Source organism: Sus scrofa, chromosome 9 (genome assembly GCF_000003025.6).
Source record: "Sus scrofa isolate TJ Tabasco breed Duroc chromosome 9, Sscrofa11.1, whole genome shotgun sequence".
Lineage (NCBI taxonomy): Eukaryota > Metazoa > Chordata > Mammalia > Artiodactyla > Suidae > Sus > Sus scrofa.
In genome coordinates this window covers 95,397,024-95,419,214 of record NC_010451.4, presented here as the reverse complement: position 1 = coordinate 95,419,214, position 22,191 = coordinate 95,397,024, and the positions used below count along the sequence as shown (strand labels likewise).

At 35.4% G+C, this 22,191-nt stretch overlaps 1 protein-coding gene across 1 annotated transcript in view; it reads right to left on the bottom strand.

The window, feature by feature from the left end:
• The window catches only part of SEMA3D (semaphorin 3D), a 205,473-nt gene that overhangs the window by 66,895 nt on the left and 116,387 nt on the right, over positions 1 to 22,191 (bottom strand). The window contains exons 6-9 of the mRNA XM_021063476.1: positions 20,407 to 20,526; positions 15,357 to 15,450; positions 12,664 to 12,792; positions 1,624 to 1,766 (exon numbers count right to left, since the gene is read on the bottom strand). Of these exons, the coding sequence (XP_020919135.1) occupies positions 1,624 to 1,766; positions 12,664 to 12,792; positions 15,357 to 15,450; positions 20,407 to 20,526 (486 nt within the window). The remainder of the gene's footprint in view (positions 1 to 1,623; positions 1,767 to 12,663; positions 12,793 to 15,356; positions 15,451 to 20,406; positions 20,527 to 22,191) is intronic.

Here is a 22,191-nt window from a genome sequence, read left to right as displayed (position 1 = left end):
ATATCCCATGGCTGATAGTTAAAGTCTGAGTTATATTTTTATAATAGAAATTGACAAATGGGGCAACTAAATTTTTCTTTAATATATTTCTTCACCTCTAAAATTAACTTTCAATGTATTTAATATGAGGATAAAAATATTGTTTTGTTATAAACGAACTTCTATCGAAAGAATTTGACCTATCTAGAAATGAATATTGAACTGGTTCACAAAGCCCACACCTGTTACAGGTGCTCACAATAAAGTGACTCTTAAAGTACATTTAATTGATTGTAAATCTCTTATGACATATTTAACATCGCTCATTGATACAAATGATGTCAATCCACAGCACAGCTTTCCAGGGCCGGGGTCCTGTTGCTACAGGGCACGCTTCAGTACACTCACACACTCCCACTCCTCCAAGCAATGGCCATTCATCTCTAGGCAAGAGGCTTCAAGAGAAATGACTGTGAATTCTTAGACTCTGAAAGAATGAGGATGCTTTTGAGAGACTCTGTCCCCTGGGGGTGAAGAGATCAGTGGGAGACAGCATTAATGGCTAGGACACTAGGTAAAGAATGATCTGCGCTCCCCAGTCTGGCCTCATTCAAAAGCCATGTTTTCATTAGCACTTTTAAGTGCAATGATGGTTTGTATTTCTGCCCCTGGAAGTGTTCAAATGCCTGAGGGCACAGACTGAGACAAAAAAGTGATAGGTTCAGATGGAAGAAAATGTAAAGTTTGCACAAGACCAAAGAAAGCTTCCCGCTGAGAGCATTTATTAACTTAACAGCTCTCCCTCTTAATAACTGAGTTTATGCTAAAGGTGTCTGGCTGTTTAAGAAAAGTGAGTTCAGTGAAGACAAATCCAACTAAAAAAAAAAAAAAAAGAATATACTGAAAAGTATGATTCCACTAGCATTTTTATTCTCTAAAGCTTGTATTCATTCAAATGAAAAGTCTGATGGCACCCAATGAAAGTATTTCATGGAGTTTCTGTTTTCCTGTAATTTACTTAAAATGATAGTATTAAAAAATGAATTGTGGTATTCTTCAAAATAAATGTTCTGCATTTTGGTTTATTTAGTTTTTTCCTCCTTATCCCACTGTTCTCTCAGAAACTAATCCAGATTAATTCTCCAAGAAATATTTTATAGCAAGACTATAACCATATTTTCAACTTATTTAGTCCATGTAAAGATAGATAATTTTACATATGATGTGTTTAGATAAAAATATGGGACATGATTCTGTTGGTGTTTATGGTACTCTAATGAGTATGTCAAGTTACTTCGACTTTAAAATAAGATTATTTAAAGTGCAACAACATTTTAACTTCCATAGATCAGAACAATGCAGTGACCTTAATGTGAAAAGTAATGAATAGCCCACCAATAAAATGAGCAAACTGCCCAAGAGATCTAAATCAAACCTGAGTAATAGCTCAAGAATGGAAAAAATAATTTTTACTATTGGGAAATTTTGAATCCTTTTTTTTCTTATTTTGAATCTTAAAGTTATACATTTAAAATAATATGGATTTATGCTACCACATACTAATAATGTACATTAACCCAACATCACACAATTAGTTATTCACATGTATACCCATATGCCTTAAGTAAAATAAATATATCTTGCCTTACAAACTCTTCCAACTCGAGAAAGAATGGTCTTATCAGAAGTACTCCCTTCTTGAGATGATTCACGAAAGAAGAAATATATTTTATCATCATCTGGATTATAGGTGTCCGGGATAGAGAAAGTTCCAATAAATTTTGCTCCTGTTTGGAAGTAAAGAAGCTATACATTAAAATACTGAAATAATTCAGCCATGATAGGACAGGTATCTTTTGTATGCAAAACAATTACCAGCACAATGAAAAATAAAAACATGAATAGCATGTGGAAAATGAGATATACACAAACATGACACAAAGTAAGAACATGTATTATCACGAAAAGTTCCTCAACAAGTTCTTTAGGATTCTGGAGATAGGTAAGAACATGACTGGCTGATATTCACAGTTGTTTCAATTCAACTAAATTACATATAAAGTCCTTTCAAACCTGTAGCACCTATGACTTTACATTTTCCTTTTTTATGATTAGAGTTGCTGCTTTTTAACCACAGTGTCTATTATGAAGAGCTTAGGGAAAACTATAAACATATCCCAAGTTTTGATACATTATGTTTTTTGCTGCACTTTGTATAATCGCCAAATTGGGGGTGGGGGGAGGAATGAAACAACCAGTAATGTTTAGGTAGACTCCAGCACTGGCTCACTCTTTCCAAGGTTCCTGTCTCTGCCACTTACTGGAAGAGTGACCTTAGGCAAATTATTTATCTTCTCTACACCTCAATTTTCTCATACCTAATATGAGGCTACTAATATCATCTACCTCGTACAGTAACTGATAATAATAACCAAGTAAATTAATATATGTAAAGCACTTACTATCTGGTGGCACCTGATGGATACTAAGAGTTTTAACAAATGTTGTTAAATGATGATTGGGATGATGATGATGATTATGACCACAAATAAAAGAATGATGAAAAATTGAGCACATCCATATAATTGTTAGAATAACACAAAGTTGGGAGTTCCCGTCGTGGCGCAGTGGTTAACGAATCCAACTAGGAACCATGAGGTTGCGGGTTCGGTCCCTGCCCTTGCTCAGTGGGTTAACGATCCGGCGTTGCCGTGAGCTGTGGTGTAGGTTGCAGACGCGGCTCGGATCACACATTGCTGTGGCTCTGGTGTAGGCCAGTGGCTACAGCTCTGATTCGACCCCTAGCCTGGGAACCTCCATATGCCACGGGAGCGGCCCAAAGAAATAGCAAAAAGACAAAAAAAAAAAAAAAAAAAAAAAAAAGAATAAGACAAAGTTAAAAATGAAGTAGTTCCAAATGTATTGACATGGAAAGATGTCCACGATACATATTAAGTGAAAAAAAAAATAATGGCAACGCAATTAACTCCTTTGCAATGTACCGATGACAAGTCAAATTGTGTTACTAATCCCTTGTTTAAAAAGTATTGGGCATTTTAACTCTTGGTTTCATATAATTTGGAGTTAGCCAGGTAACAAATCTGTAATTTGAGTGATACTAGTTCAGAAGTAATCCTTTTGATTAAAGCAGAGAAGACATTATTGAGTAATGAAGAACTTCAATTAAGTAGAAAATATGAGATGCCTGGAAGAAAGCTCAGAGCACTGCTTAGGAAGAAGAAGCAGGAAACATGAGATGACAAAAAGTTCCCTCCCAAATAAATAAATATAGTTAAGTAAGAGGCTTAAAAAATTTGACATTGCCTTCTCTAAAGTTTGCCCAGGAACCTGTGCCAGATATTTCAGGAGTATTTAAAACCATTCCCCTGTAAATGGTGAATAGTTGGTCAATAGCCCAGTAAACAAGATGTCACAATAGACTCCAATAGACAAAAGTTAGTGTTTGATTCCAAGTGATGAGTAACTCAGTCTTTATCATCCCAGCTTCTCCAGGTCAACCCTGGGTCTCCTCTCCAGTCTCTTTCTCTGCCTAAATGAGAAACCTTTAGAGGAAAAGACAGAGGGAAATGTGTGCAGGAAATTTCTCCCTTGTGTTATTATTTCTTTATTCTTTCATGCATTTTTATGCTCATGATAATCTCACTTTGATATGGTCCTAAATTACGCAAGAATTAAATTTTAGAAAAACATATAGAGTTTTTAAAACTTTCAGTTCCAAATAATCTTAAATTAGCCAGGTCCATTAACAATTCTACTCAAAGATTTTTGGTTCTGGTTTTGTTTTTACCTCTAGCCCCTCTTGTAAATAGTTGATACCTCATAAACACTTAGTTCTGCATCTCTGAGCAAAGTAAAAATTATTTTGTAGTCACAAATTAACACTTCTAATTTTTTATTTACATATATCCTGTTTTCTTTAAAAAAAAAAAAGCCTCTCTCTCTGTGTAAACTAGTTTTCCTACAATTTACTGTAGCATTAGGATTTCAGCAAATTCATGAAAACAAAGAATATACGTAATTACTACTATATATAAGGCACTTAGAATAAGGAAAAAAAAAAACTTTCAGGGCCAAAATTTACAGAAGTGACTAAGAACTGACTCTTTACCTCAAACCAATTACAATCTGAATTAGGAAAATATTGACATAAGGACAAGATGTAGTTAAGAAGAAGGCCCAGTCCTGATGTTTCCAGTGACTTGAAAGGATATTGCAAATATGAGTAGAGAACTAATTGTGGGTTCCCACAGACAGAGATCAAGTATTATTAATAATCTAGAGAACTCTAAGTTTACACATGCCTAAACTCACTGCCATCGACCTAGATGCTGCACTAGCATGTGTATTTTTTAAATGTATAAATAAAAATAGAGCTTTACAGTTTTACAAGAATCCAAGTTGAAGACTCACTTCCATAGACCACCTATTTCCTATATGGGGAAAGGACATAGATAGGACTCAACCCTAGGTCAGTAATGCAGATGCAAGAATGGACAGGAGGAGTGGAGACCGATAATAAATATAAATTCTCCATAATTAGAGTGGGACAAAAAAGGAAACTATACAGAAATTATAGGAATATGATTGACTTGTTTTATCTTAACAAATATGTAAGCTTAAAATGGGGATGAGCACTTAAACATAACCTAAGTAGAAGTTAATTTATGTTACATGATGACCCTGGTAATTTTAGTACTAGAACTACCCAACGACTGATTAAATTTATACTTCTAAGACAACACAGTGGTAACAAAATTTGCTCAGTGTTCTCTCTCCAGAGAGCAAATGAGATCTTAGTGACTTGAAACAGAAAATCATTACAGGTAAAAGGAATTCCAGTGCAAGGGTAAGAGTTGCTTATAAAAGCTTTCCTCAGACACACAGATGGGAGAAATAGTTACATGAGCTGATTGGTGGGCTCTTGTTTGCAGAGTTCAACAAGAAACACAGCTCTGTAACAATGTATATGGTCTAAAAGGAGTACAAATAAATATGGTATTTCATATTCTATTGCAGAAATACACAGAACAGCCCACTTGGGCTACTTAAACATTATCCAGATACTGTTGCGAGGTACTGCCACCTGAAGTGGCCAAAAGTTAGAGCATGACACCAATCCACCATCCAGGAATTTCATTATAATATCAATGCTGGAGAAAAGAGTAAATACTTTTCCCAGTTATATTCCTGTTTTTTAATTTTTGAAGTTTTATCAAAGTGTAGTTGATTTACAGTGTTGTGATATTTGTGTACAACAAACTGATTCAGTTATACATGTACACACAGCCATTCTCTTTCAGATTCTTTCTCCACATAGATTAACACAGAAGACTGGGTAGAGTTCTCTGTGCTATACAGCATGTCCTCACTGGTAATCATTCCATACACCTCAGTGTGCATATGCCAGTCCCAAACCCCCAGGCCATCCCTCCCCGCACCCTGTCACCTTTGGTAACATAAGTTTGTTTTCAAAGTCTATGAGTCTGTTTCTTTTCTGCAGTTAAGTTCATTTGTATCCTTTTTATAGATTCCACATATAAGGGATATCATATGATGTTTGTCTTTCACTGTCTGACTAATTTCACTTAGTATGATAACTTCTCAGCCCATCCATGTTGCTGCAAACGGCATTATTTTGTTCTTTTTTTACAACTGAATAGTATTCCATGGTGTATATGTACTCCATCTTCTTTATTTACTCCTCTGTCAAGGAATATTTAGGTTGTTTCCATGTCTTGGCTATTGTAAATAGTGCTGCAATGAACACTGGAGTGCATGTATCTTTTTGACTTATGGTTTTCTTGAGATATATGCCTAGGAGTGGGATTGCCATATCATATATGGTAGTTCTATTTTTAGTTTTTGAGGAACCTACATACTGTTTTCCATAGAAGTTATACCAATTTACATTCCCACCAATAGTGGTATATGGATAAAAGAAACCAAGTTATATTTCTTCTCACTTTCAACATATATATACACAGAGGGTCTTGTTTATTCAATGGTTGATTTTATCTGACTCAAATGTTGGTTGTTTTTCAAGTACCATAAGAAATTATTCGGAAGTACTCTAAGAAAATTAAATGATGGAAATATTTAAGCCAAAAATTTATCATGTGAGGAAATCTAATTATGAAAAAAAGAATTAATATCTAATAGCGCACTCTTCTGTAATTTAAAGTATAAATACACTTGTAAGCTAAAAATAAATACATGTTTCAAGAATAGAATTTTCTTTCTTGCAGATGCAACTAAGGTCCTGTATCTTAGAATACTGATGTTAGCATTTTATGATAGAAACTCTTTCCTGAATTGCCGCCAATTTGTAGTAAAAATAGATATCATTTCATCAGTATAAGACATGCATAGTTGAGTTAAATTATTTTAAATCATACCAGTAGACACCTGGGCTTTATTACAGCATATTTTCCTTCTTTGGCATTTGAAACATACATGCTAATAGGGATGGAGTTTGAAATCATGCATTTTCACAAATGAACTTTTAGCATGACACCAAGAATCACTGCCAAATGAAAATGGCCTAAATCCACATGGCCTGAAATGCACATCACTTTCATTTCTCCTTATGAACCTCTTTTCACCCAGGTAAGCACACCTACATCATGACTTACTACCTAGGGAGTTCCTTACTTTCCTTTATTTCTTCCTATGTTATCTTTTTTCCTAACACTTTTGAAAAAATGCTATCCTTTTGTGAGGAAGAAGAATTTATAGACAACAGCCCTCCAAGAGAAACTTCAAATGAAAACTGCCTCCACATGTTAAAAATGAAAATGTAAAACAAAAGTTCTCATCTACTCCAGGAAAGAAAACAAAAACATATGCATCTGAGGCATCATTGTTTGTTTTCATTTTCCAAGTGGTCAGACTTCTTAGTTTTATCCCAAAACTCTCATAAAAACTTAACTCTGAGTAACCACTCCTTTATCTACATTCCCACTTCCTGATATGTTCTAAGAGTGACTTAATAAAGAAAACTGTGAAACAATGTAAATCTTCATCTAGAACTGCCCATAGGACTTCATCTTTGCAAGTTTTAGGTGGATTTGTTTCTCAAAGAAGGAGTCAGCATTCATACTTATTATATCTTTGACACTGGATTAGACAAAGTCTGACAGAAATTCTGATAAGGATCCTTGGACTGGTAACTGAAGGGATGAGATAATCTCTCTCTGGTTAATTCTAGTCAGGGGAAAGCAAGGTATGGGCATATACACAAGCATCAAAAAATTTAACCTCCCTAGGTGGTGCAGTGATAAACTGGACTTATAAAAAATTCCTACAGAATGGTATCTTTTAAAAGCTTACTGATTTAAAATCCACATCTTAAGACTTAAATACCCAATGGAAAATTTAATTTGTTTTTTGTAGTTCACTTAATCTAAATATAGTATCAGTTTACACTCATAAGAAATTTGTTCATTCCACACATGTAAAGGTGGGGTTTTAAACTAAAAATAACAGTACAGAAAGAAAAATTTAACAGAAAGAAGTTTTCTGTCTAACCAGAAACAAATCATACGTGAATGGATTAAGAAATGTGGTACATGTATATAATGGAATACTACTCAGCCAAAAAAAAAGAGAATGAAATAATACCATCTGCAGCAACATGGATGAAACTAGAAATTCTCATACTAGGTGAAGTCAGAAAGAGAAAGACAAATACCATATGACATCATTTATATGTGGAATCTAAAATAAGGCTCAAATGAACCCATCTATAAAACAGAAACAGGAATTCCCATTGTGGCGCAGTGGGAATGAATCCGACTAGGAACCATGAGGTTGTGGGTTTGATCCCTGGCCTTGCTCAGTGGGTTAAGGATCTGGCGTTGCTGTGAGCTGTGGTGTAGGCTGCAGACGCAGCTCAGATCCCGAGTTGCTGTGGCTCTGGCATAGCCGGTGGCTACAGCTTGGATTGAACCCCTACCCTGAGAACCTCCATAAGCTGCAAGTGTGGCCCTGGAAAAAGACAAAAAAAGACAAACAAAACAAAACACACAGAAACAGACTTACAGAACAGACTTGTGGTTGCTGGGGACAGGGGTGGGAGGGAGTTGGATGTACTGGAAGTGTGGGGTTAGTAGATGCAAACTATTACACTTAGAGTGGAAAGGCAATAAGTCCTACTGCATGGCACAGGGAACTACATCCAATCTTTTGGGATAGACCATAATGGAAAATAACATAAGAAAGGTAATGTATATATATGTATGACTGGCTCACTTTGCTGTGTGGCAGAAATTGGCAAAACACTGTAAATCAACTATACTTTAATTTTTTAAAAAGTAAAAAAAAAAAAAAAAGAATAAAAAAGAAGTAAATCATACAGCGATGTAATAATACACAGAAGAAACTAATTAGACATTGATATTTACCCCATTATTTGAAATATCAAATATCTGTCAGTTCTTGCAACCTAGCAATAATTGCATAAATCCCCAAAGTGTGTTTTAAATCTAGATGCTAAATGGATTATAAAATCACATGTTGCCTTATGTGATTGTGGGCTCCTGTACATAATTAAAAAACAAGTACGCTTTAGATCAGTGTTATCCGATAGAAATTTCTTTGAAAATGGGAATGTTTTATATCTGTACTGTCCAATAACGTATCCTCTAACTCGTTCAGCTACTGAGCACTTGAAAGATGACTAGTGTGACTAAGAATTCAAAATTTAAGTTTAATTTCTATTCACTTAAATGTAAATAGCCACAAATGGCTAGTGTCTACTATATTGGACAGTGCAGCTTTAGAGTAAGTAGCCTGTATCACTAAATATGCTGTATCAGGTCCAGTGTAAGGAAGAAACAGAACCTTTGTCTCCATAACTGCCACCAAAATGGCAGTCAAGGTCCCAGATTCAGGGGACATGATATGCTACTCTTGCCAGAAGTTTGGTATTGTAACGGAAGGATAAGCATGGTGGTTTGGAGACCTGAACACACCCCTTCTTCATATTGAGTCTCATTTGTGGGATATAAAGTTGAGTAAGATAATGTCTAACATTCCCAATAATGACTATAGTTCCTTTAACAATCACTGTTTTTTGTCTCCCCACATTCCTGACACTAGCCAGATGACTTCTTTAACCTCTGTCTTTGGACCCTAGGCTGACTATATCTGGAAAATAGAATGGAGAACAGAAATGCTCCCAAAGAAAGTCAATTTTTTGCTTAGGATGTCAAGAACTTCTTCATTACAAGAGTCTCTTGCTTTGTCCTAGTTTCCATGCACCCAAGAAGCTCTTGGATGATAGGTCTCCTAAAGCATCCTGCTCCTCTGATTCTGGCGGGCATGTCCCTCAGCAAACATATGACCTGATGTTCGCACTAACCCTGACTACAGCTAGATGGTCTAGGTCTTCCATATCACTTGCCTAACCATGCTTTCTCTATGTGACCTGGTCTCTACAACCAGACCCACATCCTCAGTTTGTAGCTGCCCAACATGGCATGGAGATATGTACCACGTTTGTGGTGAGGCTGGAAGAGCAAGAGGATCAAAAGAGCAGAATTTAGGCTGATGGGCTATATCAACACAGTGGAAAGAATAAAGTGTCAGGAACTAGAGAGACAAAATTGAGTTTCAATCTCACTTCCAATAACTGTCTAATCACAGACTATTTATCTGACTTGTAATCTATCCTCAACTTTTAAAGTAGAAGTAGTAATTCTCTAAAGATTATACCACTAAACAAAATACTACCTTAAAAGTCTGTAATATAGTGACTACGATGGATACTATATAAAATAAATTCAAAGCAGAAGGGACCAGAGATAGGGAAATGAATTAACAAACAATAAAATAGTGGCAATAAACCAGAGATAAGGTGATGGATAACTAAAGAAAGATGGAGGTCAGCAGAAATTCTGAAGGAAGTAAAGGCTCTTAGTGATAGAATAGAAAAAGGGGAGGAAGAAATTAGAGATAACCTCAAGGTAACTGGGTGGATGAAGCTAAGAAAGTTAAAAAGAGATAAAAATCAGGAAACAGGTATTAAAGGATATGTTAGAAAGGAAAAACAAGATCATAGGATTTTATATTTTAGATCTAATTAATCTTTTCTATATCTCTATCTATATATCTACTTGAAGATACTCAAGCAAAAGATCACTGGACAACTAGTATAAATCTCAAGGCACTTTAACGGCACAATCAAGGTTAAGGCTTAGATATTTTTATTCCCATATTAAACAACTAGTTGCTTTTTAGTGAATGTGAGATGAAAATCTAAGACATCCAAATAAATATTTTTAAGGGCACTTAGTTATAGGAAGAGGTTGGAAATGTAGTTTTAGTAAACACCAGAACACAGAAAACAATTAAAAGTATCACAGTGGATGAGCTCACAGAATTATGAAGTAGAGAGACAGAAGGAAAAGGTGGCCAGTTCTTAAAAATTCTAAGAAGATGTCAGAGAACCAGAGCTTCCAGGCTATTCGTCCCACCTGCTAGCTCTCTCACCTTCGAGAATAATGATCATGAAAGTGATGATAATCCGTACACTGAAGGGCCTTTAAAAGCACTGCCACTACCTTTGTTCCTGTCCTATCCCCTTTTTCCTGCTTTTGTGCAATGGCCCCTTCTCTTTCTACCCTCATCCTCCTTTGGTCTTCCCTTCATGCTACCGTCAGTTACCTTTATAACAAAGATCTAATTATCTGATTAAGATAAGGCAATCAGTGAAGAGGGTCCAAAAGGTACAACTTTCCAGTTATAAAATAAGTAACTGGAAATAAGTCATGGGGATATAATGCACAGCATGGTGACTGGAATTAATAACACTGTATTGCCCTCCTGAAAGTTGCTAAGAGAGTAAATCTTAAAAGTTCTCATCACAAGATAAAAAAAAACTTCTGTTACTATGTGTTTTTCTGGAAGTTAACTAGATTTATTGCAATGATCATTTTGCAATATATATAAATACTGAATCATCGAGCTATACACCTGAAACTAATAAAATGTTATATGTTAATTATACCTAAAATTTTAAAAGACAAAAAAAAAAATTACAGATAACTCCCCATTGGTTTGAGGAAAACATTTACAGGTTTCTGCCCCATCACCCACTCTATTCTTATGCTCCAGGCATTTATCATCCATGAGGTCAGCAACCCTCCCCTATAATCTCTGTAGGCCCAGTAGGCAGAAGAGCATTCAGTATGCCATAGGCTCTTAAAAGTTGTTTATTAAGAGAATGTTAAACCAATGCAAAGCCTTCCTACTTTGTAATTCTTTTCACTTGGCACTATAACAGCACGCTAGGCAAATAACAGTTGAGTAAATATTTCCCACATTTATTGTTTTAGCAATACTGCTGACTTCTAGACATATTACAGTTAAGGGAAAAAATAGAAGAATCTCTTAAATAAGTGGCAATATGATGATATTTGCAATCCCAATACCAGGGAATACAATCTATCCTTCATTTTAAGCCATAATATCTTGTTACAGATAACTAAGCTTTTCTACTGGCTAAATCTATGGAGTCACTTTCAAACCAAGTTATTTCCACAAAAACGTCACAATATTCAAGAAGACTGGCCTGCCTTGCATGAGTGTTAAGAAATGAAGAATAATCACTTGGTGGGGGATATTCTAAATTTGTTTACTCTATTAATAAGGTTCTCTTTTGGTCAATGGAGATCACACTGTTGTGTAAACAAATGGATCTGGAGCTTTTGACTAAAGAAATGTTTTAAAAGTGTTTTTCCTTTTTGTTTATATTGTCATTGCTTGAATGATACTGAGAGATAGAAAGATAGCCCCTAGGAAATCTCTACCCTGGCCTCCTCCACTAAAACCCACTATTTATGGTAGGAATGAGAAATGGTGTGCCTGCTTAAAGAGCAGTGTTATTTTGCCATGTGGCAAAATAAAGTCTGATGGTAATCAGAAAACTTTAGAAAATCATGATAAAACCCAACCCCTAAGGCATTAGGGGGATTTAAAAAAAAAAAGCCCTTCATTCATTCATTGCACTCTTCTGCAATTAAATAAATTCATTTAGGAAGTCTTCTTTGTTGTTGTTGAAAACCTGGAGTACTGTAACCCTTAAACACAAAAGTAATCACACAAACTAATGTCAGTAACAATACGCTTAAAATTTTAGAGGGACATGTTTTAACCAAAATATGAATTTTTTTTAAAACAAAAGAAGTAGATGTTACAATCTAACCCCTCCCTCTTCTGCTCATAGCCAGTATTTGGCCTGGTTATTAAAAATCAGACTATAGGGGAAAGACTGCCAACTTGCACCCCAGCTCTGCAACCGACAAGTTGTAAGACCTTGACCAAATGACTCAACTTCTCTCTACCTCAGTTTATTCATCTTTGAAAAGCACATCATCATCATAATACATCTCTCACATGATGTCACTGTGAACATTTTGAAAAATCAATTAGAACACAGAACAGTGTCAAAGACAACGGCACACACTCAATAAATGTCAGCTATTATTGTAATATACTCCAACAGGTTCTGAAGATTTGTCTCACATGGTGAGGAACATTTCAAATGTATTTTATATGTTGAGCCAAATCACTTATCCCCAAACACATCTGAATGAATAATACTGAGTTCCTTATCTACCCAAAAGCAAAGGCAAAACAATCAAAAGTGTGAAAATCACCCACCGTTGAGCCAGTGGTGCTCTGAAATGTCAGTTCTGATGTAATGGTGGTCGTGAGTAGGCCCAAGGGACCGCGTGAATGCAGTGTCCTTGCCAAGGAAATCAGAAGCTGTGCCAGAGTAGAGGTATTCATCTGCAAGAGAGAAAAGAATACACAAGAGTTTTAAGAGTTTACCAGCGGAGACTATTTACAATATACTAATTTCCCAGCATGAAACCAAAGATGTTTATTACTTCACATCAGAAGATACTGTTTCATAAATTTCCCCTTCAGGTTTTGAAAAATCTGCTTGGTTGACAAAAAGATAACTCCATGAACTTCACCAAGCTGATGAGAGATACCCGATTATCAAAAAAGACCCCTCTTCTGAATTACTAATTACACATGTATTTAGCTTCTGTTATGAATAAGCTCTTCTCCCCCTTCTGCCCACAAATAATTCGAGGATATATCATAATTAGGAGTTCTTTGTAACAACACAGAAAAACATATTTGAAAAGTAAACGCCATAATGAGAAATGAATTGTGTAATTGGTATTTACTTAACCGACACAACCTCAGTGACCACAACTTTTCTTTGCCTAACCTCTGCTGAAAGGGAGCTTTCAGCACTGAAGTCATACTTAGTAATTATAAAATTGTTGCATTCCTTGTAGCTAATCATGTCTCTAATGGTTCTGATAAACAAGAATTTCTGAAAAGGGGAAGATGTTGCCATTACTGCATACCAAACTTCTTTGTCCTGTTATTTATGTAAAGTGGATGGATATCTTTTTTTTTTTTTTAAACCAGGGACAGAAAGAGAGAGAGTGACAGAGAGAGGGAGAGGGAGAAGGAGAGGCAGAGAGGCAAAGACAAGATGAGAAAGAGGGTGAGAGAGGCAGAGAGAGGTGGAAAAGGAGGGTAGAAGCCTGAGGAAGAAGGGAAGGAGAAGGAAAAAATGGTAGGAGTGGAATGAGGGGGATGAGAGGAATGGGAAGGGGCTGGGGGCTGGGAAGAGGGGAGCAGATCTGTGGCCAACGTTCCCTAACATTGCTGGGGTGGGAGGGGTAGTGGCAGGAAGAAGGAGGTCCTACAGTACAATATACTACCCCTTTGAGAACTAAGCTTCTATTCAACATATCTTAATATTCAGCTACTTTGGGTTAGATGTAATGGATTAATATTTTTAAAAAAGCTAATGTCTACATAGCATTTAGATGTTTAACCTAAATATGCTTAAAATTCTTCCTTTGAATGAGTGATTCAGGTACTTTCAAAACCCTTCCATTTTATCCATTTAAATAAGATTTTGCAGAAATATTTGACATTACCAAGGTAAATACTAATGACAACAGTTAACTTCCAAAGGGGGGAAACATACACACTCACAAAAGAGAGAAATTCAGTTATGTCAGGCAAGTGTAGACATGGCAATGATTCCATCTCTTATGGAATTCCCCTAAAATGTATGGTGGATGGAAATATTTCATTATAGGGCATATTTTAAAAAAATGAAAGAACAAAAATAACATCAATAAAGACATTATGAAAAAAGCCTGGTAAGAGTAAAGGAAACACACCATTAATTTGAAATGTAACACTGCAAATATTTGAACATTTTGTCAGAAAAAAAAATGGTGTGTTTCAACATAAAAATTGGATCTGTATATCCAGGCTTTAAAACTGTCTTCTTTGTATTTAAATTACTTAGGGGTTCCTAAGAGGGGTCACCAATGCCTACAATCTATTGTTGTTTATTAAGGGTGTGTCAACCCCTCTTGACAGATCAGAATCACAAATCATTGATCTCATTTTCTGAGGATAATGACCGAACATTAGTCATATAATTTTCAAAACACACAAAAACACACATGCTTTCACTTCAAAGGAAGAACACTAGCTCTCACTAAGTGAAAATTAAAATGTCATGGTGCTTCAGTCTCATCGTCTATTCAAACATTTGATGGACAAGTTAAATAAAAAGAGACAAAAGTCATGAACCAAACCAAGACAAAAGGAGTCCGTCTAATGGTTGAAATTCAGAGGCTGTGCCGACATTCCTCAGAAAAGACTTCGGACCCCACAGCACTGCCTTCTTTAAACAAGATAGTCCTCTGCTCCCATAAGAGAATTTTAGATTTACACAAAGCAAGAGAAGACTGAATGGGCTAGAAGAAAATGTCACATTATAAATATAATCAGGTTATGGTAAAACTGTGGGGGAGAGGTGTTACCTATGGCATTCTATTATCTGTATTCTATAGTTTATTTGCATTATTAATTTCTCCACTTATGTCTTACTATTAATTCTCCCATTAAAATCTTCAATATGTTTTGTAACATAGTATGTTCAAGAAATTGCTGAATTTAACTTGCATAGTGAACCAAATAGGGGCATAATAAAATATAAAAGAATCTGAGACAACTACATGCAAAAGTATCAAACAAGTGAGTATGTGTCATTTGCATTAAAAAGAATTCAACTAGAAGTTCATTTAAACTGTAACTTACAGAAATTAAGGATTACTGAAGGCTTACTTAATGGATAAGGATGCTGAGGATAGAGAGACATGACATTAAAAAACTATAACCACACATCCAGTAGAAGATTAATCCAAAAATAATCTTTAACTCATTAAGAAAATGTGGCTTAATCTACACATACCTTTTTAGAGAAACCCCTAAAAGCAGGAACTGTCCATCACTGATCTTACCTGTCATGACTGAAGCAAATGGCTGCTGAGGATCAAAAGGACATTTCAGTCTGCCAGACTCCAAATTATGTGTGTCTAGCTTGAACATAACTTCCTGTTATGAGAAACAGTAACAGAAGTTAGATTTAAAAAAATCAGAATCAACAAGAACAGAGGAGATAAGAACTAAATTTAACTCATTAATTCAACAAAAACTGAGCATATAGCATGTGCCTCATGCTGTGCTCTTTAATTCTTCAGAAAATATTATTTCTGGCAAGACACAATGCCCATGCTTTGGTTTGCCCAAAGGGGTAGTGATAATAATGAGAATCTTTCTACCAGAAGTAGAAATATACTCATCAATTCAATTCATTTAGCCTGGACCACTATTATAACCAAAATCACCACCAAGTACTCATATTTCTTAAGCCTAATAACTAATTTACTGAGCCTAATAAGGCAATTTCCTCATGTAACAAATAAATTTACTATAATAATTATACTTTCCTAACCTGTTATAGCCTAGCAACCTAAACATATGCAACTACACCAAATTACTTAAACTTTGGGATATTATGTAATTTTTAGTGGCATAAAAACATCCTACAAAAGGCAGCTAATTTTCAGAGCTGCTTATACATGTGAGCAAAAAAAAAATAAAAGAAAAAAAGAAAAAAATCCTCTTGTAGTGTTTTCATTATTATGAAAACACTGTGCATATTAAAGCCACATAGTTATTTTGGCTGAAACATCTATTTTTATAATGGTGACCACAGACAGAATGGCATTGGCAGACTTTTAATATTCAGGAAAAAAAATCTTAAGTTGAACTTTCCAAGAAAAATATGAATGCATAATGAATGTGGCCCCATGAGACTGAGTGTTTCACAACAATGACAACACTACTATCCAGCAAAAAGACTGATGACTCACCCTGCCTGTGCACTGGTTAGAGGAATTCACCAATTCAGACATTCTCTCTATATGACATATCTACAGAGTTACATCAGAGCATGCATGGAATTAAAAGGGGCCATTCAGTGCCACTTATCTAAAAAGCAAGCAATGAAGCAAAAGGGATAGAGGAAATTGGATCATTTAGATTATTATAAAAAGAATCATTTCAGATTTTTTTTAACAGGACAGGTATTAATTCCTGCCTTATTTTGAAAAGCAGCCTATTAAAAATACCAATTTAAATAGCATGATTAACAATAAATATTTCATAGTTTTAAGTCAATGCACTTTCATAATAAGAACAATGGTACTTAACAGTTAATGCATATGGGTCCATGGGCCAGGAACTTCATGTACACCATCTCACTGAACATTCACCATAAACCTCAAGATGTAGCTACTTTAAGAATTCCAGCTTTACAAGACGAATATTGAAAACAGAAAGGGGGAAGTATGTTGTTAGCATCCCACAGCTAGTAAGAGGCAAAGTGGGAGCTTGACTCATCTCCAAAGTTCATGCTCTTAACTAACTGAGTCTCAGGATTTCAAACTCATGGATTTTAAAATGTGTTTAACTTAATTTATGGACTCGCATGACCATGTAACATGATCAAGCCCAAGTATGTTTAGTTAGAATAGGTCAGCTAATGACAAGTTGTGATAGTGGCGCCTAGGCATGAAAAACGTCCAGTGAGAACCCATTCAGGGCATGTTTCCCAACTGTGGATGGGGCTAGAGATATGTCAGGGAAAAACACCTACAGATCACAGCTCTTAAGTATGTTTAAATATCATTAAGGGCACATTATTCGCCACAGGTCAAACAGAACTGTTGACTCTAAAGCCTATAATGGCACGTTGTAAAGGGAAAAAAGTAAACTGAATCCTGGTGTGGCAGAAGATTATAGTAAAAAGCTAAAAAAGAAAAACCAAGAAAATATCTGGGACAATGTCATAAATGATGCAAAGTCCTAGATAAACCCTTATAACTCTACAGACTTCTGTTCTCAAAATGCAACATTTTATTAAATTCGCAAGATAAGCCCATAAAATTGATATTTGTGGAGGCTAAAGACAAGGTCTCCCTTATAATCTCCTGGAGAAAAGGAGATAGCAGGAAAGCAAGTTTCCTTGAGCCAGAGTCAAGGACACCATCAGGAAAATGATGTAAAAAATAATGGCTAATTAAATGGACTTCCTGAGATAAACTGACTGAATTACATTATATTCTAATTTTTGACACAACTTCAGTTTTATAAGATTTTTTCCATTAAATTCCTTAAGCCTAAGTAATTATGCAAAAAGTACCTGTCTAAACTGCACATAGAGATATACTGTTGAAGTAAAGAGGAAGAATAGAAGACATTTAACCATCACTGCAACCAGGCAAAGTTATGCTAATATTACATTAATATTAATTATTAATACTATTAATATTCAAAGATGAGGCCTGCAATAGCAGAAGGGCAATTCCAGAAGAAAGAACATATTTGCAATCTAATTATTAAACAACTGTCAGGCACTCCCAGTATTGCAGGGCATGTAGGTAGGTAGGTAGGTAGAGTGCAGACATTATTTTTAAATAAAATTTATAACATACTTTTGAAATGCTTACCTCTTTACCTTTCTATGTTCTTGTTGCCTAATACAGCTGAGTATTAAATGACCAGAATGGAGCAAGTGCTATGCCAAAGCCTATGCAATCATTTTCTCATTTTATTCTTAAAATAACTCTGTGAGTTACTATTGTTGTCATCATCATTTTGCTGAATAAGCAGGAGCTTATAGAGTTTGTGCAGAAGAGTATGGAGCTGGTAGATGACTAGGGCCATAATTCAAACTCTAGCTCCACATGTTCAAAACTCCTAGTTGCTGACAACAGCCCATGCTTCTGTTCTGAAATCCAGATCCAAATGCCCATTTGGCACAACCTAATACAATGTTTCTCAAAGGGATAATGTACAAAACTAACTTACCATTTTTGCCACAAATTTGTTACTATTCTCACCTCAATAAATAATTCTACTTTCCAACTCACTACTCAAGAGAGAAATCTGGGATTAATTTTAGCTGTTTCCTCTTTCTTCCCCTTGACCCAGTCATTCAGCAGTGGTCCCCAGAAAAGGAACCCACCCATACCTCTCTCCTCCATCCCTTGTATTTGTTGCTGTTCCCATTTCCCAGCCATCTTAGAAGAAACCTATCTACTTGAAAATGGAAGTGCCTTCCCTCCAAAAGGGCAGTGAGTCCTGGGACTAATAATCCCTTCTTTTTTTTTTTTTTTTTTTTTGTCTTTTTGCCTTTTCTAGGGCCACTCCCCTGGCATATGGAGGTTCCCAGGCTAGGGGTCTAATCGGAGCTGTAGCCTCCGGCCTATACCACAGCCACAACAATGGGGGATGTGAGCCACGTTTGTGACCTACACCACAGCTCATGGCAACACCGGATACTCAACCCACTGAGCAAGGCCAGGGATCGAACCCATAACCTCATCTTTCCTAGTCGGATTCGTTAACCACTGAGCCACAACGGGAACTTCTAATAATTAATTTTAAAAGTTCACAATTTTCAAGCAGGACTGCCATACAATTACCAGTGCTCCTGACTAGTGGAAACCACACACAGGGCTTTATACCTCTGTTCACTCATAATTCTCTTATCCATGGACTTGAAAATTTGACCGTCCCAGGACTTTTTGACAGTCTCTAAGTAATTAGCTCCTAAATTCTCTTTCAGCACTTGTGACTTTTAGGAGTTAAAGGACGCTATTTGCATCCCTCAGCAGGTTGTGGGTCTGGCCTTTAGCCTCAGGCCTCAAAACACATCCAAGCTGTAGGACTATCTCATATAATTACACCCTGTGCTATGAGCCACTGTTATATATTACCCTGCATCAAAGCTAGGCAAGAGAATATTACACCAGCAGCAAAGAATGATGGATTCAAGTTGCCAAGTCTCCTAGTGGTTTGGAGATTTAACTATCAGGGTTGCTTTACTTTCAAACCATTGAGTCTGGGCTGGTTAGACAAGTCGGTTAGAGAGAAAAATTTATCTAGCCACAGTTAAGGGTTTGATCTCTGCTTGAATCAGTTAAACCAATGTAAGGAAATCTGTTCCATGAGCCCAGACTTTACTTTCAAACAAGCAGCCAACTCTGTGTGGTTATTCACAAGAAATACATACATAAACATAAGGATGACTGTGTAACCCATCAACCCATACAAAGAAATGATTTAGAATACATATTCTAAAGTTCAGCTGGGCAGCTTGCTCGAGAGATAGACTGCTTCGGTTCAATTCTTTGCTAAACCATTTATTATTTAGGCATGTTATTTCATTCCATTGAGACTCAATTTTTACTAACTTAAAAACTGGCAGTTTTAAAGGCACCAACTTCATTAAGAGTGTTGTGAAATTCCAAAAAAAAAAAAAAACAATCCATGTAAAATGCCTGGCTTGGCCAATGACACAAAGAAAGCAGCCTAACATATTAATATTGATTAAATTAATTACAATCTGCATGTTTCTCATTTACTGAAATGCTCACTGATAGCTGGAATACATTACTCCTAATTAATGCCTTTTTAATTTCTACTAGGTCAATTTGGTCTGGCAGAAATAATGAGTGGGCTAATGGCTATCTATACAACTTAAGAAAATCATTAAAATTATCTGTACTTAGTGTCTACTATTGTAAACATATGTAACAGGCCAAATTTGTTGGATAGGAAAAATAAAATTATTTATAAGACACAATTTCATCACCAGGTGTTATGGAAAATGAATTTTTATTAACAGCAACATACTAAATAGATCTAGTTTAAGGAAACTCAAAAGAAAATAAATTTGTATATAGAGCCTAGAAGACAACAACTTTGAACATGTTATATTATTGATTTCAATCAACTCACTAAAAAAACTTTTAATGGAATAAATTTTTATTAAGTATATAATCAAAGTGGCAATCCAAAAGTAGCTTAAAACATAAATTCTTATTCAGTTCATAAAGAATATGATTCAATCTTTATATTCAAAACTGCCTATTTTATGTCATAGGCATTAAGTAACAAGTTACTACAGTAAATTATTTTCATGCTATTTCATTATATTACCTCCTTGTAGGCTCCAAGATCAATATATCCACATATTGGATGAAATGCTCCAGTTCCACACACATAAACATGAGTTTTGTTATAGGGTTGAAGTACTCGGATGAAATTTGCACATTCTGTCTATTGGCATAAAAAAAATTAAAGCATTATCATACAGTTCAGGTATTTGACTGATTGTCATTCATACCACCTTGTTTCCAAGTCAATAAATCATCAAAAATAAGGTTGAAAATAAAGATTTATGAGCAATGTTTAAACAACTGAGTTAGTAAAGGACACAAAACAAATTAGAATCTGTGGCTTAGAGTTCCTGTCGTGGCTAATCAGAAACAAATCTCACTAGCATCCATGAGGATGCAGATTCAATCCCTGGCCTCACTTAGTGGGTCAGAGATCCAGTGTTGCCCTGAACTGTGGTGTAGGTCACAGATGTGGCTCAGATCTGAGGTTGCTGTGGTAGGCCAGTGGCTACAGCTCCAATTCAACCCCTAGCCTATGAAGCTCCATATGCCGCAGGTGTGGCCCTAAAAAGACAAAAAGAAAAAAAGAAAAAAAAGAAGAAGAGAAAAGAAAGAAACTGTGGTTTAAATGAAATGAGTAACTTTGAAGCTTTCTGAAGCTTTAGGGGTTATGAATTAATCAGAGGGCTAGAATGAACATCTCTATAGTGGGACTCAATGGGGCCTAGAGAATAAATATAAACAGGATTTGAATGAGGTATGTATACTTCCTTTTTTTATGATTTTTATTTTTTCCATTATAGTTGGTTTACAGTGTTCTGTCGATTTCTACTATACAGCAAAATGACCCAGTCATACATTTATATATACATTCTTTCTCTCACATTATCCTCCATCATGTTCCATCACAAGTGACTAGATACAGTTCCCTGTGTGATACAGCAGGATGTATATTTATAAGGATTTCCTAAAGAACCAAACCCATCATGTTCTGATATTTCCACATTATCTGTTCCCTATAGATACTACTGTTTAACTTCTCAACTGCACTGAACAAAACACGCAACATAAATATATATTCCTATATATTATTCCATTATTATTTTCCAGAATGCCTTACCACTTTATTCCCAAATACTTTCAATGTTACAGAGCCTTTTAGACTTAGCTTAATTCCTTCTTATCCTAGGAATCTCTTCTGCTTTTTCCATAAATATTTTAAACACCAAGTCCAAATTTCAAGAAATTTTTATATTTCTGCCTCTTTTACAAATGCTTAGGCCTAAAAATATTTCTTTATACCTTATTATCTTATAACTTAATTGTTTTCTATTTCTCAGTTACTTGTAAATAGAGACTCAATTTTTCAGAGTAGTCACTCTTTTTATACATTATTTTCAATTCTCCTCCTGTAAGTCATCCCATATCTTTATATTATTATTGGAAACAATACCTTAACCATGGTTTCATGATTCCTGGATCCAAAGATCTCTGAAAAGCACTGGGCAAGAGTCTACTTCTTTTCTAAATTAACTCTACCCAGGATATGCAGAAGTGTTTACTAAGGAGATTGGAAACCTATGAAACCACTGAGGTTCATAGAAAATGTCCAGTTTCTCCCTGCCTGAGTGCCCATGGGTCTCCCACCCATCATGTCACTGTTATTGTTAGAGTTGTTAGGAGGAAAATATTAAAAAAAAAAAGTAAAAAAGACAATGACCTCACCATAGGTTTATTTTAAAAATCAAATTAAAAATTTAAAAGGCAGATAACAACTTAGCTGATAGGATTATGTCTGTTTTATGGATTCAATTAAAAACTATAA